The sequence below is a fragment of the Mastomys coucha genome, unplaced genomic scaffold (assembly GCF_008632895.1).
Source record: "Mastomys coucha isolate ucsf_1 unplaced genomic scaffold, UCSF_Mcou_1 pScaffold20, whole genome shotgun sequence".
NCBI classification, from domain to species: Eukaryota; Metazoa; Chordata; class Mammalia; order Rodentia; family Muridae; genus Mastomys; species Mastomys coucha.
In genome coordinates, this window is record NW_022196903.1 from 111195051 (window position 1) to 111211710 (window position 16660).

At 47.9% G+C, this 16660-nt stretch overlaps 1 protein-coding gene and 1 long non-coding RNA gene across 7 annotated transcripts in view; one reads left to right on the forward strand and one right to left on the reverse strand.

Annotated features, from left to right (window-relative positions):
• LOC116099472 overlaps positions 1–853 on the reverse strand; it is a 6211-nt gene extending 5358 nt beyond the window's left edge. The window contains exon 1 of the long non-coding RNA XR_004122264.1: positions 761–853. This is a non-coding gene — a long non-coding RNA (uncharacterized LOC116099472). The remainder of the gene's footprint in view (positions 1–760) is intronic.
• Positions 1–16660, forward strand: part of Rasgef1a (RasGEF domain family member 1A) — an 80851-nt gene that overhangs the window by 46353 nt on the left and 17838 nt on the right. For 3 of the 6 annotated variants that reach the window (XM_031383098.1, XM_031383099.1, XM_031383100.1), the window contains exon 1: positions 1017–1210. The exons of 2 other annotated variants lie outside the window; for them this stretch is intronic. In XM_031383098.1, the coding sequence (XP_031238958.1) occupies positions 1076–1210 (135 nt within the window). In that variant the 5' untranslated portion in view covers positions 1017–1075. Of the gene's footprint in view, positions 1–1016; positions 1211–16660 lie in introns of those variants that run through there. One more of the 6 variants, XM_031383101.1, reaches the window with a different exon arrangement.

Below are 16660 nucleotides of genomic sequence, written 5' to 3' on the forward strand. Positions count from 1 at the left end.
GCCTCGAACTCAGAAATCCACCTGCCTCTGCCTCCCAAGTGCTGGGATTAAAGGTGTGCGCCACTACCCCCCAGCTTCTTTCTTTCTTTCATTCTTTCCTCCCTGCCTCCCTCCTTCCCTCTCTCCCTTTCTTTCCTCCTTCCTTCCTTCCTTCCTTTCTCTCTTTCTTTCTTTCTTTTCTTTTCTTTCTTTCTTTCTTTCTTTCTTTCTTTCTTTCTTTTCTTCTCTTAACAGGATTTCACTATGCATCCAAGGATGGCCTCGAACCCATAATTCTCTTGCCTTAGCCACAGAGTGCTGGAATTACAGACACATGCCACCATGTCTTGGTCAATTTCTAAATAGTGTCTCTTGAGACAAGGTCCAACTTACCTGGTTTTTGTTATTCTTGTATTGTTGTTATTGTTACTTATGGTTTGGGTGTCATATCTAAGAAAACACTGCCTAACTTAAAATCATAAAGATTTATAGCTGTGATAAGCCACTACAGCTAGCTTACTCCTTTATTTATTTTTGGGTGGTTTTAGTGTATATAGATCTAGGCTCAGTGGAACATGGCTGTAATCCCTGGACTCAGGAGGCTGAAGTGGGAGGGTCAAGAGTTACAGGTTCTCCTGGCTGCATGATGAGTCCTTGTCCCTGTCCCTGTCCCAAACAAGAAGGAATGGAAGTCCTCAAGGATTATGCTGTCCCTGCAGACATGGTCTACCTGGGTCATGAAGCTTGTGCACCTGCCCAGCCAGATACGTGTAAGTCTCACCCTTCATTGAAGAAGCTTCCTTTTTGTAGTAGATGGAGACAATTACAGCATCTACACCCAGCTGGTCAAAATGCAGAGCACAGGTGATGTGTGTGTGTGTGTGTGTGTGTGTGTGTGTGTGTGTGTGTCTATTCAGCCCCAATTGGTACATTCACATTGTGACCCAACACCTAAGGCTCAGGGAACATCACAGAGGAGAGAATGGAAAGATTCTAAGTGCCTGAGGATCGGAACACCAGGTCATTATCTCTTCTAGAGGATACAGGATGCTGTACCCATGAAACCAAACAATTTGATTGCCCAAACAAGACCTGCATGATGACCACAGCAGTCGACATTCCAACATGGATGCAGAGAATTTCACAAGGCCCACTTCTAGATGATGCACCACAGACAGTCTACAACTGCCGAGAGAAAGAGAATCAGTTTCCTCTAGGGACAAGCTCTGTGGTGGGTTCCAACCCCAACCCAGCCCAAATCGGGCAGCCCTAAACATAAGTACCTATGGACAACACTAATATGTGCCGAGTTACAAGCATATCACCACACCTGACTCAGCATGTGTGACAATAATAATGAAAACATCACGAATCTGAGGGGACTTGGGGGAGCTGGAGGGGAAGAGGAAGGGATGTGAATTATATAAATAAATATTCATGTATGAAATTCTTTAAAAATAAAAGAGGGCCTTGGACAATATCCCAGTCAGTGAAGTGCTTGCCATGCAGGTATGAAGACCCAAGGTTGGTTCCAAAAATCTGTGTAGCAAAGCTGGGTGTGGTGACATGTGCTTGTAACACGGCATTGGGGCTCTCCAAGGGGCTCACTGGTCAGCTGGCCTAGTCTAAGCTGTGAGTTTGGGGCCAAGTGAGAGACCCTCACTCAAAGCCAAAGTGGTCTGCACCCAAGAAATGATGCCTTACACTGAGATCAGCCTTCACACATATGAACCCTCATACGAATGCATACACTCACATACAACACAGACCCACACTTATATATACACACACATACCCTCACATGAACAAATGCACACACAGACACTCTCTCACACACACAGACACTCACACATACTTACCCACAGGCTTACAGACACCCACATTCACAAACACACAATCACACACTCATACATTATCACATACACACACCCTCACATGCACACACATGTGCCCCCCCTTCTGTTTGGAGATCCACATATGAGGGAAAACATGAAGTTTGTCATCCTGAATCTGGCATATTCTGCTTAGCATAATGATATCCAGTTCCATCCACTTACTTCAGACTTCCTTTTTCCTTTTATAGTTGAACAAAATTATATTCTTTAATGTGTCAAATTTTCTTTATCATTTATTAACAGATATCTAAGTTGGTTCCATTTCTTGAGTATTCTGAATGAAGCAGCTATAGGCACGGATGTGTGAATGTCTCTGTGGTGTGTTGACATAGAATACTTCAAATATTTATTCCAAAAGTGGGATAGCCAGCTCTTATGGTAGTTCAGAATTCGTTTTTTTTTTTTTTTTGAGAAATCTCCATACTGATTTCCACAGCGATTGTACCAGTTTACAACAACGCTAGAAACTCTTTTTACATAATCTCTTTCTACATCCTCACTAGTATTTGTTGTGGTTTGATTTCTCCTCTTCCTCCTCCTCTTCCTCTTCCTCCTCCTCTTTCAGTATTCTTTTGTGTGTGCCTTTGCCTGCATGTAAGTGCCTGGTGCCCATAGAAGTCAGAAGAGGATGTTGGACTGCCTGGAACTGTTTGTAAACCACCACGTGGGGTTTGAACCTGCATCCTTTGTAAGAGCAGGAAGTGCTTTTAACCACTGAGCCATCTCTCCAGGCCTGGCACTTGATTTTTCTTTAATTAAAAAAATTATTATTATGGGTGTATCGGTGTTTTGACTGCACGTGTGTCTGTATACCACATACATGCAGTGCCTGCAGAGGCCAGAAGATAGCATTGCATCCCTTGGGACTGGAGTTACAAACAGTTATGAGCTGCCGTGTGGGTGCTGGGAATCAAACCCCAGTCCTCTGGAAGAGCAGCCAGCTCTCTTATCCGCTGAGCCGTCTGCCCCTTGATTGATTTTTTTTTTTTTTTTGCTGCTTGCCGTTCTGTTTGCATTCTCCTTATAGTTTGTTATTCTAATTCTACTGTCTGTGTGTGTGTGTATGTCTGTGTCTGTGTGTGCGTGTTATGTTGTATGTGATGATATGATGTATGTATAGCATATGTACTTGTTAGTGTGGGCTCGTGCTCATGTATATGTATGTGTACATGCACACAGGAGCAGAGATCAACATGCAGTGTCTTCCTCAAGGCTGCCCACCTTATTCTTTGAGTAGGGTCTCTCACTGAACCTGAAGCTCACTGTCTGGCAATGCACTTCAGGGATCCACTTGTCTCTGCCACCACAGTACCGAGGTACATGTAACCTATGTGGGCACTGGGCCTCAGGCTTGCAGGCAGGCATCCCCCCACTCCCTGTATTCTGTTTTTTGAGAGTTGTCTATTAAGCCCAATAGGCCATTTATTGATGAGATAATTTGGGATTTTGTCTGGAGTTTAGTTTTTACAATTCTGTATATATTCTCTATGTCAACCAACCACTTGTCTGATGTTGAGAGATATTTTACCCCTTTCTGTAATCTGGTACTCTCACTCTGGTAATTGTTCTTTTTCCTTAGGAAAGTTTTTTTAATTTTGTGCAATTTCATTTGTTGATTCTTGGGATTACTTCTTGTAGTAGTATCAGAGACGTTATTTCAAATGCTCCTTGGCTACATGATGAAATGGTTGCACCTGTATTTCCCCTTTTCAGGTTCAGAGTTCCAGGTCTTATGTTAAGGCACAGGCTGTGTTTCTGACTGATTTTCATGCGGGCTGAGAGAGGAGGTTGAAGTGGCACGCTTCTGCATGTGAAGCCCCAACTCTCGCAGCAGCGGGACAGAGACCTTACCTTTTCTCCAACGTGTGACGTGTGATGCCTTTGTCAGAAACAGGGGGGCTGTTGCTACGTGTCTATTTCTGGGCCTTACACTCTATTCTGATGGCTTGTCCGCGCCTGGCTTTGTGCCAGCACACTGTTTTTGTGACTGTGGTTCTGTGCTGCAGTTTGAGGTCAGGTACTGTGATGCCTACGGTGTTGCTCTTTCTGCTAAGGACTGCTTTGGCTCTTTGGGGTCTTCTGTGTGGAATATGAATTTGGGGACTTTTTAACACTGGGAACGTATAATTGGGATTTTGATGGGGATATAGTGGCTGTGTAGATTGCTTTTGGTAATATGGCCATTTTCATAATGTTAATTTCTAATCCAAGTGTAGGAGGATTTTCCATCTACTGATGTCCTCTCCAGTCCTTTTCTCTAGTGTCTTACGGTTTTATTGTAGATGTCTTTACTTGGTTAGATTTATTCCTAGGTGGTTTTGTTTGTTTGTTTGTTTGTTTGTTTTGCTTTGTTTTGTTTCCGAGACAGGGTTTCTCTGTGTAGCCCAGGCTGTCCTGGAGCTCTGTAGTCCAGGCTGGCCTCGCCCTAGTTTCTTTCTCAGCATTTGCTGTTGGCAGGCAGAGAGGCTACCGGCGTTGGTGTGCTGCGTCTGTGTGCTGCTGATTTGCTGTTCACAGTTTCAGGAGTTTCCTGCTGCAGTCTTCAGAGTCCTTTCCATGCAGGACCAAAGTGTCTACAAAGAGGGATAATTTCAATTCTTCCTTTCCAATGGATATCTCTTTCTTCTTTTGTTTTGTTACTTTAGATTTTGAGCAATACTATATTATATTGAATAAGTGTGGTCAAAGCAGGCAGCCTTGGTTCATTTGAGAGTTCAGGATAAATGCTTTTAGTTTCTCCCTATTTATTATGTCACCTATAGCCTTTACTGTGTTTAGGTATGATCTATTTCACATTTCTTCAGGTTTCTTTTTATTATCATTATAATAAAGGGATGTTGAACTTCACTGAAGTCCTTTTCTGTATTGAGGTGATGATGTGATTTCTATCCTTATATGCATTAAATGAAGAGCACAGCCTTGCTCTTACTCATGTATGTCAAACTAGCCTTGCCTCTCTAGAATGAAGCCAATGGTCCTACTAATGCGTTCCTGGATTTGGTTTTGCAAGAATTTAATGAATGCCTTTTGTACCTATGTTCATGGCGGACATTTCCTTTTTTTGTTATGTATTTACCTGTTTTTGGTGTTGGGGGAAAAGCTGGCTTCATATAGTGAGTTTGATAGATTCTTTTCGTTTTTGTTTTATGAAACAGTTTGAGAAACACTAGTGTTGTTTCTCTCTCTCTCTCTCTCTCTCTCTCTCTCTCTCTCTCTCTCTTTCTCTCTCTCTGTTTCTCCATTTGACAATGATTTTATCCAGTACTGGGCTTTGCTTTGTCAGGAGCCTTTATTACTGCTTCAACATGCTTGCTTAGCATGCATCTGTCTATGTTGTTTTATGCCCTCTTGGTTTAAGAAGTAGATCATGTGCAGGAATCCATCCATCTCTCCTAGCTTTAAAAAAATAGACTTTCAAAGTATTCCCTAATTATTCTCCAGGTTTCATTGGGATCTGTTGTGGTCTCCCTTTTTTTATATTCAATTTTATTAATTTGGTTTCCCTCTCTCTTTTTGAATTTATGTGGATGCATCTGTTCAAGTGGGGGACACCTGTCTAGAGATCAGTAGGAAGAGGTATTGAAACCATCTACCAGAGTGTATCTAATTTTTATGTCCACTAGTGGTTTAAAAAACTGGGAGCCTGGTTTGTAATATATGTATTTACTATTGTTATATCTTCTTGATGAGTTATTCCATTTATTAGCAGGTAGTAACCTTTTACTTTTTTATCTCTTCTGATCAATTTTGATTTGAAGTCTACTTACCAACTGTCAATAACTGCACAGTTTGTTTTAAGCTTCTATTCACTTTGGGTTTTATACCCTGTATCTCTTGGTCTGTAGTGTCTTTCCAGTGAGGTGTGTTTTTTGGAAACAAAAGATAATTGGATCCCCACCCCACTCTTTAATCTGGCCACCTACTCTACATTTCTGTAGTATTGGTAAATTAGGATCATTCATATCTAAGATTATTGTTGTAATAGGTCCAGTAATTCCTGTAGATTTGTGTGTGTGTGTACGTGTGTGTGTGTGTGTGTGTGTGTGTGTGTATGTATGCACACACATGGATGTGCTCATTTGTGTGTGCACATAAAGGGGTCAGATGTCAGTTTTGGTTGTCTTTATCCACAAGCACTGCTACCTCAAAACTTTCACACGGGTGCCAGGGATTTGAACTCAGGTTCTCAAGCTTTCTCAGTGAGCACTTCACTGAGCCATTTCCCAGCCTGAATCTCTGTGATCATGTTGGTTATTTATCGAATCGATTGGATACTTGCTTCCTGTTTTCTTTCTCTCCAGTTACCTGCTAGTTCACTGTGTTGGACTTCACAGATCTCTCCTCTGCTCACTCCTCTTGTGAGTGCCTTTCCTTCCTGTGCCTTATGATTGAAACTGTCCTTCTTCCTTGATGTATAGTTTCCCCTTAGGAACCTTCTGAGGTGATGGCTAGATGGTAATGCAGTGCTTTGGTTTGTGCCTGTCTTGAAATGTCCTCTGTGGAGGATGCTTGGGTTGTTTTAGTTGGAAGCCATTGCAGACAGTGCTCACGTGCCTCCTGGTGTGAGTCCGTGAGCATTTCTGCCAAGCCTGTATGCTCAGGGTGGAGCTTTTAGATCTGCATGTGCTCAGCTCTCAGAAGACAGTGGAGCTGGCCCTCACATGGCTGCCCTGGCCGTGTTGCCACCAGCAGCTGACAGTTTTGCCACCTTCTTGCCAGCACTTGGCATTTTCTGCTTTTTCATTTTTATCAGTCTGGTGGGTGTGTAGGATCCTCACAGTGTAGTTTTAGTTTCTGTCAGACTGATGACTAATAAACTCCAAAGACTTAAGCTTGCTGCTCTACCATGAAGTACCTCTCCGTAACATTGCTCGTTATACAAACGGGCTCTTTGGACTCTTTTGGCTTAAGTTCTTATATATTATAGGTCTGAGCCCTGTGTTGGCTGTCTATACCTGCATCCACATCTATATCTCATATCTATATCTCTCTATCCTTGTCTATTTTTTGCCCATAAATTCCATCTTTATACATGCAGACCTATATCTTTATCCATATTCCATTGTCCTATTTCTATCTATTTCTGTTTGTATCCGTATATCAGGATCAATATATCCACACCACTATCCATATCCCACTCCATAGTCACATCTGCATCTGCATACACACAAGTATATTTATATATATGTTCCATAGATGGATTCCCCCATACCCCTAGGCACAGGCATGTTACAGTTACAGACTGAGCAGTGAGCAGATAAAGATCTTCCTCTTATGGTGCTCAGATTCTTTTTAAAGCAGAGCAATAAGTAAGGAGAAAGCTAAGACTGGATTGAGTAACTCAAGGAGGAAATCCAGTGGTGAGGGAGATATGCCACGATGGAAGGTGACCTTTTAAAGATGTCATTGAGAAGATGACCTATAGACGGACTCCTAAGGGGGAGTGGCCCCACACCTGGGGAAGCACTCCATGCTAAGCCAGGTTAGAGGTCCTAGCAGGGACAGAGGATCAGAACTCCCAGCCCCCTGGGACTCTGGCTTTCGCTGTGATCATCACTGAGACATTTGCAAGTTAAGGCCACAGTGCCCAGATCTTACTTGGGCCCCAGAGGAGTCCATCCACCTGCAGGAGCAGACAAAATGCTATAGCCTGTGCTTATGGGGATGGCCCTGTCACTATCATCACAGAGCCAGGCTTCCCTGCCTTTTTTTTTTTCAACCACCCTCAGGGTAGTCTCTTATAGACAAGGACTGTTAAGTACAGCCCCCACTGTCTGGAGTAAGGAGGGGAAACATCTCCTTCCATGTGTCTTGCCTTTCCAGTAACCCCAGCAGCTGTCTCCAGACCGAATCACATCTCCACTTTCCAGAGTTAAACAATGGTGTCTTGGGTCGGATACCACAAGCTCTTGCTTCAAGATATCTTTAAGTAGGACATCTGACAGGAGTCAGCCTTTAGCCTGCCAGCTTCCCTAGGTCCCTGGACACTGGGAAAAATGTGGATTGGTGTATATATGAATGCTGAGGTCAGACTTGTGACAAAGGCAGCTTCATCCATGTCTGCCAGAGATGGGGCTAGATAGGCACTCCTTCCTCTGGGGGCGGGGGATCTCAGATTAACGCTGATGACATTTGTGAGTGAGCGCTACAGGAAGTGACTCTGGGACAGTACTGAAAGACATCAAGGGGCTCCACAGCCACCATTGCCTTCCTCTAGCCTGAGGCCTGTCATGTTCAGAGGGACAGTGGGGAAAGCTTGCTCTGGAACAGGTGGCAACTGGATTACTAACATGTGCATGTGGGAGAAATGTCATCACCCTCTTAGGACCCAGATGTCCTGTAGGGTCAAGGAACGGGGCTAAGAAGGTAGGGACAGGCTAAGGAAGGCAGAGACAGGGACAGGTACCTTCCCAGAAGTAAGACTCTCTTGGTATTAGAGGAATCTGAAGGAATGACCCCAGCTAGCAAGGGCCCAGCACCGGAGGGCCTAGGTGGGCCTTGACAGGATTGGCCAGCAGAGGTCACTGTAAGCTTCGCATCCCTTGGAACAAGATGTAGGGCTGGTGCACCCTACTCCCTGCCCAGCTGTGGAGCTGTTCCAAGAGGTAATGAATACTCTGGGCTCTGAGGCCCCTGAGAAGAAAGGTGAGGTCCAGCGACAGTGCAAGCTGGCAGAGACATCAGGGCAGGCAGAGCCCAGAGGGCATGGGTGTCTACAGGCCTTTGCATCCTCCTAGGAGGCAAGGGAATGGGCCCGGCATTCAGAATTCCTCACGACTGAACTCACTACCCAAGAGGCCACTTTGTGCTGATAAGAGAGCTGATGGAGAAAGTCAGGGAGATGACAGGAGAGATGTGCGCTCCTCCAGCTGCTAGGCAGAGAGCAGACAGGGTTGGGAGGTGACAATAGAGATCTTGACCAGACTGGATAAAGTCCGGGTCATCCGTCTCCAACAAGCACTGTGGCTTGCTTGTGTGCTCTCATAGGGTTGTCTTAGACCTCTGGGCATCCTCTGTCCCGGTCTACGGTTCCAGCTGAGAGCTACTTTGTATAGCATACGTGACCGGCTTTGACTCCTAGAACCTGGCCCAGTTCTCTCCGTCCTCCCAGCCTCTGTTTCCTTAGTACCAAATCCCCAGAGATGGCATTCTTCATGTTAGTCCACCTCTGCCATCTAAACCCTCAGAGCTGGAGCAGCGCTGGGAGGCACCTGGCAGGATTCTTTCCCAGTGCTGGGGGCTAGGGTGAGATAGATCCTCCGAGCCACGCGCCAGGCACGCCCCTTACTCGGATTAGCCCTTCTAGGACAGCAGCTGCTGTGTCCCTGGTGTTCAGACCACAGCTGTGTGGAGTGAGGCCGGGCAGAGCAGGCATTTGAACTAAGCGCTGTTTGGGCACCTGCGGTGAGGAGACTGGAACCCTCCCTGGCCCTCCTAGGACTTCACCAGCAAGACGACCCACCCCGCCCAGAGCCTTGACCCTTACGCCCTTCCCGACCTAGCACCACGATCCGGTCGGGTGCTCATGGCTCACTGTGCCTCGCCCTGTCCCTTGTTAGTGCCCCTCCCAGGGTCTTGTTCACGAGGCTCGCCAGCCCCGCCCCGGTCGGGAGGTGGCTGGGTCACGGGAGGGAAGTTCCCGGGCTTGGGCGGCACTGGCTCAGCCCCGGAGGGTAGTTGGGCTTCTACACCGCCTGCGGGTTTGGTAGCGGGAGCCGCAGCCAGGATGTTTCTGGAGCCGCAGGTAGGGCTGTGGCAGTGCGGGACTGCGGGTTAGGAGCACTCCAGGGCAGTGTCTTGACCACAGCAGGACGGAAAGGTTAAGGTCTCTGCGCTCCGCAGCTTGGGAAGAGCGGCCAGGAGGGAGTTGGCCCAGGACAGCCAGGGCAACTCTCTCCTGTCCCTACCCAGACACCTGCTGCCACTTGGGTCTCGCCCAAGGTGCAGCAGCTGCCTTCCTAGTCCCTGCTGACACCAGAGGCTCCGAAGTAAAGCGCCACTTGAAAACCTGCGGGGGGTGGGGGTGGGGTGTTCGATCGGGGCCCGGGGTGCGGCAGAAGAAAGCAAAGGCTGCCCTGGACAGGGCAGACTTGTAAAGAGCAGGGACGATCCTGGAATTTTCCCTAACCTTGGGCTCAGAACCTCTGTTTACTCCCTAAGTGCTTGGAGTGGGGGCGGTCTGTGATGGAGTGGTTGATCATGTGGGAGGTGTGTGCTCGTATGTGCGATGTGTGGGCGGGAGAGAGGACGTGTTTATATATGGGAGGCTTAAGTGAGAGCCGTTAAGAGGAGGCAGGTGTGGGGGCAAGGCTGTGCCTGCGCATTCTCAAATGTCATGTGTTTAAAGAGAAGAGTGCCCAGTGTGGGGAAGGCTGAGAATTTCCCTAAAATTAACCCTGAGTCGGAGCCACCACTGCACCTTCCAAGCTGGCTGTCTCCTAGAAGCCTCATTCTAGCCCTGATGGGCAATGGGGTTGGGGAGCAGTACACAGACCTGCCTAGACCAGGCCCAGTGCAGACCAGTGATGTGGAAGAGTGGAGATGAGGAGCCAACACCACTGGATTGAAGACGCAGGCCATCTAACACACATTTATTAAGCACCTGCTGTGTGCTGGCACTGTGGTCTGCAGGGAACTAAGCAGGCCACAGTTCTTACCCTCGCGGAGCTCATCTGAAACGGGTTTCAGAATGTCATTAGTTCTTAACCTGTGGGTCAAGACCCCTTGGGGTTAAGCGACCCTTTCACAGAGGTTGCCTCTCAGATAGCCTGCATATCAGATATTCACATTACCATTCACAGCAGCAGCAAAATTATAGTTGTGAAGTATCAGCAAAATAAATACATTTTATGGTTGGGGCTCAGCACGACACAAGGAACTGTATTAAAGGGTCGCAGTATTAGGAAGGTTGAGAACCACCGAAGTGGGTAATATACAGAACATGTTACGTGGCAGTAAGGACTAAAGATGAACATAGAGGAGTAGCTCACAGCAGGAGTGCGTTGAGAGGATGCTTCTGGGAATTATGCAGAGGCAAAACAATGCTCAACCTCAGTGGCGCATGGCACAGGTGCTCTTTCCTCTGCTCATATCCATCCTGGGGCACCTCTGCTGTGCCACCTACTTCTTGCTGAGGAACAGGTTGACAGGGTCATAGGACAGGGAGGGACCCTGCATTGGCACCTCAGTGTTCTAGCTCGGTGACACACATCATTCTACTAACTACCAGGGGGCTACATGGCCTGACCTGGTCTCCTCAGGGATGTGTGACGCACTTGTGCCCGGCAAGTTGACTACCAGTGTGGTTTGATGTTTGTGCCTTTGTCAGGGTAGCCAGAAGAGGCCACAGAGATGTTCTATGGGGTGATTTCTCACCCCACTGAAGAAGGGTGAGAAAGAGCTAAGTGGATGGGAACATTTAAGGAAGACAGGGCAGGCCTGGATGGGGAAGCTACCTGCGTGGGAGGTTGGGCTTTTGGGAGCGCCAGAGACCATCATGACAGGCTATTGCCCTAGGGTCTTGGAGGAAGGTCAAGGACAGTGCTAGCATAACAGGGTCAGCCAGGGAGTACAGTCAGAGAGCTTGGAGTCTAGTAACAGAGATAGTAGACGATGAGAGAGAGGTGATTTGGTGTGTTTTGATGGTACAGCAAAGAGGCCTTGCAGCAGATAAGACCATGGGCATTGAGGGCTGGGCTGGAGGCATCATTAGCCTCCGTGGAGACCATAGAGGCTGTAGTCTGCAAGGATGGTGTGAAATGTAGCTGGGGGGTATACAGTCTAGAGTTCAAGGAAGTCTGATGGGCTTGCTCCCTCCTGCTGCTCCTCAGCTGTGCTGCCTGCCTGTCTGCTGGCCCAAGGCTTTGTTCAAGCCTCTTGATCTTTTCACCTGTGCTTCGCAGCAGAGGCAGCTGAGGATCCCAGCCTCTGGCAGCAGTGGCCCTGGGGTGCCCAGGGCTGGAAGAAAGTGGGCACAGCTACCCTGTCTGTTGTCCCTGGGAGTGTTGGGGCCCAGGATACAAAGCAACATTTCCTGCAGCACTTGGTCATCCTGGGCTTGCCTCACTGTCCTGTTTCCTTAATTCTGCCCTTGGCCTTGTGGTGCCTGTAGTTCTCTTTCCTCACCCCAATCCTGTACTCATTGCTGAGCCACTCACAGAGAACGGATACAGTTTCACCACGGCTTTCCTGTATCTAGCTGAACCATCCACAGTTCCTCCTGAGCACATCAATGTATTTACTTGTGAACCTTCTGGGCTTATCTGTTCCCATGTTCCTGGAATAAATCCGGCTAGGTCAGGCCCTATTGTGTTTTAAAATGCTACTGAGTTGGCTTTGTTGATGTGTTGCTGTTTCCGTTATATTTTCCAGCTATGTTTATCGGTGTCTCACATTTCCATGCTACAGATGTTGGTCTCTTCTGGAGTTCTTGGCTCTGTTAGCTTCCCAGGATGAGCGGGAAGGCTTTTCTGAAGGATTGGATAGCTGAAGTCGTTTGTTTGTTTGTTTAGTTAGTTTTTGTTTTAGGAGTAGGTACAGTATCTCTTTATTTAGCCCTGGCTGTTCTGGGCTTACTATGTAACCCAGGCTGACCGTCAACTCATAGAGATCTGCCTGCCTCTGCCTCCAGAGTGCTGGGATCAAAGGCGTGCACCACGACCTCTGGCTCTGAGTGGTTTAAGTATCATGCAAAATTCTCTGATTCTCAAAGGCATACAATAATTCACTTTAAGAACCTGTAGCCTGCCCTGCTTTTGTTTCCTCCCAAGGTTCAGGTGGCCACCAACTTCCTTAACGTGCATTGTGCTTACCGGCTATTCGAGTACTAAACATGGTTAGTATGTTCTGATTATTTGCATCTTCTAGGAAGATGCCAGTTCAAAGGGCATGTAAACTTACATAGTGGGGTTTGTAAAGAGCCCCCCCCTCCATTTCCCTCCTTCTGTCTTTCCTTTTGTTGCTTAGAATTGCCAGGGGTGGGTGATCTCTCTGTGTGACTCTGACTTCCAGTGGAATCCAGGGCTTTGTATATGTTAGGCCTGTACTGACCACTGAGAAATACTTCCACCCCAGTCCCGGGAAAGTTGGTCTGTTTGTTGTCTTTGTGACTTGAGTTTCACTGTGTGGCCCAGGCTGACCTCATGATTCTCCTGCTTCAGTCTCCCAAGTGCTGGAATTACAGGTATGAACCACTGTGTCCCATTGCAAGATGTATCTTTTTAGTTGAATTTCCAAAAGGCAGCTCTTGAATTTAAGGAGTTTTACTGTCTCCAACTAAATCTATTTATTTATCTCCTGGCAAGTCCTTCCCCCTGTTTCCTTTGCCATAATTTTGTTTTATTTAGAATTTCTGTGAGGGCCCCTTCCCCCTGGTTTGGTCTCTCCGGATCTAGCCACTATCTCCAGCTTTCACCTGAGGCTACCCCAACCTTCCCCAGAGTCCTCTACTGTTGGCTAGGTGAGGGATGTCTAATGATGGTGGCTCCACTCACAGGTCTTAAACACCCTGTGTATCATCTATGAGCTGTAAGTCCCAGGATGACAGCTTCAGCCCTTTGGACGCTTGTAGTTTTCTCTGGAAAACAAGATGTAGTAATGTGGGCTGCCCTAGGGAAGGACGGACGGGGTGGCCATGCCACTGGCCCTGGATGGACATACAGGAAAGCTGCCGCGTAAGCAGCATGGGGAGACTTGGACTTGTGTCCTGTCCTGTCTCAGAGTCTGCAGCCACTGGACGAGGGCCCAGCAGAGAAGTGGGTACCCCTCCACCACCCTTCCCACTCGCTGACTCACAGAAGGCTCCCTGTGCCAAGCCATATGGGTCGCAGGGATGTGTCTCTGGACATCTGCCAAGATGGAAATCCAAGCAAGTGCAGTGATTTGTTTTTTAAACACAAAGGAAAAAAAAAATCTTTGCTCAGTCTAATTAGGTGTCATTTAAAATGAAAAGGACCCCCTGTTCCTTGTCTATATTCAGCATCCGCAGGCAGCAGTGGAGGGTGGCTGACAGCTCTGAGACGCACCTGCCCTCCTCCTCCCTCCCATCCATCCTTCTGGTCTAGCTTCCTTAGGGCCCTCAACCTCTGACCCAGCCAGCTTGTTGCCTCTTACATGCCATGAGCCTTGTGCAGGGCTATGGCCTGGCCCAAGCTGTCAGTTGTGAGCTTAGGTCTCTTCCTGTTGGATCCTGGCAAGAGTCCTGGCTGTCGCACTAGGCTCTGACCAGCAGCAAGGCATCCTATTCCAGCATTCTTCAGGACCCCACAAGGGTGGTTTCCCATATCACTTATCCTCCCTCCGCCATAACTCCCTGGGAAGACTCCTAGGAAGAGGAGGACCATTTGCCAAGATGTCCTATTTGCCTGTTGTCCATGTCTGTGGCCACTTGGGCTCCAGAAATACAAGACCTGGAAGCCAAACTGCATGCAAGGGAGGCAGTTCATTCCTACAGAGTCAGCATAAGAGGAGATGATGACATAGGCCAAGAACTGCAACTGCCCAAGCCCCGGGTTGGTGGGAGGCAAGCTTGCAGCCACGCTGCCTGCTGGGAAAGGCCAGGGATTCTCTGAAATCCCACCTGCTCCCAGCCCACACCTCTCAGACCTTGAGAATGGGGCTAGTTATTGGTGGACAATGACATTCTGTCCCCTGAGCGGCCACCACAAGGAGCTGATAGACAAAAGGAGGCAGTGGGGGAGGGAAGAAGGAGGAGAATGCTCAGACGTAGCAGGATCTGCAGCTAGGAGTGCAGAGATGGCAGGATTCCTCCTGCCAATTCGTAGTAAATATGGTAATAGAGAGGATTTCAGAAGAAAAAAAAAGCGAGCCATGTGCCCGCAACAAAGCTTTAATTATCGGTGTTGTGCTCAGGCCCTGCCTTTGTGGAGAAGTTCCAGAGGAGGTCCTGTGGCTGCCACTCTGGTTTCCATGGCAGCCACCTCCTTGTGGGAGCCCAGCCCGCTCCCTATGCCAGGCCCTGGCCTGTTGTAAGAGCACGGCAAGGCAAATGTGCCCCTTCTTTAAAAAATGGTATTTTTTCATTTACGCATGTGTGGGTATGAGACACTCATGTCAGGGCATGTATGTAGAGGTCAGATAACAGCAAGAGTCAGTTCTCTATTTCCACCATGTGTGTTTTTGGTGATCAAACTCAGGTAGATCTTTGGTCTTGGTCCAAGTGCCTTTACGTGAGGAGCCATCCCACCAGCCCCAAATGTCACCTTCCTTTAGGGCACTGTAACTATGGCTCCGTGAGCTTAGACTTAGGTGGGAGCCAATATGGCCCACTGACCCCCAGCTATCTCAGGGCCTCTGGGCTTGGTGCTCCCACAATCCAGTCACTGGATTAGGGGCCAGTTCTTCTAAGAACTTGCTTGCTGTAGAGAGCACAGGTGGTCAAAGGGAAGAGAAGGTGACAACTGGAGGGGCCTATGAGCAGAGAAGGAAGCATATTTCTATACCCCTAATAAAGACAGGAGGCAAGTGGTCACCCTAGGCCACGACCACTCTGAGCCTCCATGCCTGGGATAGGGCTGAATAACAGCCAAAGGGCCAGGCAGTGGTGGTGCACACCTTTAATCCCAGCATTTGGGAGGCAGAGGCAGGTGGATTTCTGAGTTTGAGGACAGCCTGGTCTACAGAGTGAGCTCCAGGACAGCCAGGGCTATACAGAGAAACCCTGTCTTGAAAAACAAAACAGAACAAAACAAAAAACAACAAAAACAAAACAAAACAAAACCAAAAAAAATCACCCCCCCTCAAAAAAAAAACAGCCAAAGGGATCCATCTGCCAGGAGTCAGAGGTGGCCTCTGTCTTCTCCGTCTTCGCCATGGGCCAACTGGCTGCCTTACAGGTATTAACAGGTGGCCCAGAGGCCTGGCCAGGGAAAGGCCAGTACCAGCTCTCACTCTGTGTTCTGCTCTTGTTAAAGCAGGCAGGTACGCCCCAAGCCTCGGGCCTCGAAGCTTCACTTCACTGTCACATGTTACAGGGGGGCGGGGTGGGTGCTTCCTCTCAGCAGAATGACATAGTTGCTTTCTGGCCAGCTCGGGCCTAGGCTATACTTGTGGCTAGACCTTGCGTATCTGTTGTGTGTGGATTCAGAGGACAGGATCACAACAAGAGCTCAAAGGAGGAGCTGGAGAGATGGCTCCGCTCAGCAGTTATGAACATTTATCTGATCTTGTAGAGGACTTGGGTTTGAGACTCAGCACCCACATAATGGTTCACAATGGCCTGTAGCTCCAGTTCTAGAGGATTCCAAGGTTTCTTCTGATCTCCATGGGCACACAGATGGTGCATATGTGTGTGTGTGTGTGTGTGTGTGTGTGTGTGTGTGTATGTATATGTATACACACAGGCAAAACACTCATATGCATAAAAAGTAAAAAAGAAATAAATCACAAAATAAAAGAGCTCAGGGGAGACATTTCAGCTCCAAATGAGGGACCGTAACTTTGGAGGAGGGGAGACAGTCTCTAGGGGGATCTTGGAGGGAGTCTTTTAGGCCGGCCAAAGCCTGAACCAACGACTCTCAGGCAGTAGCTCACCTGTAGCTTGCTTGTGTCACAGGCTATACCCCGGAAGACTGAGCCATGTACTTATCACTCAAGACTTGAGCCGGGCTCCCCAAGTGTCACCCGCTTCAAGTGGAGATGGGAGCTTCAGCCTGTGGGAAATGGAAACCTGTGAATTGAAGGGCAGGGGAGTTGATGATAAAGTTGTTAGCATAGGGCAGGAAAGATAGTCTGTTTCCTGCATGGAAGCCTTGTTTTTCCTCAGCAGA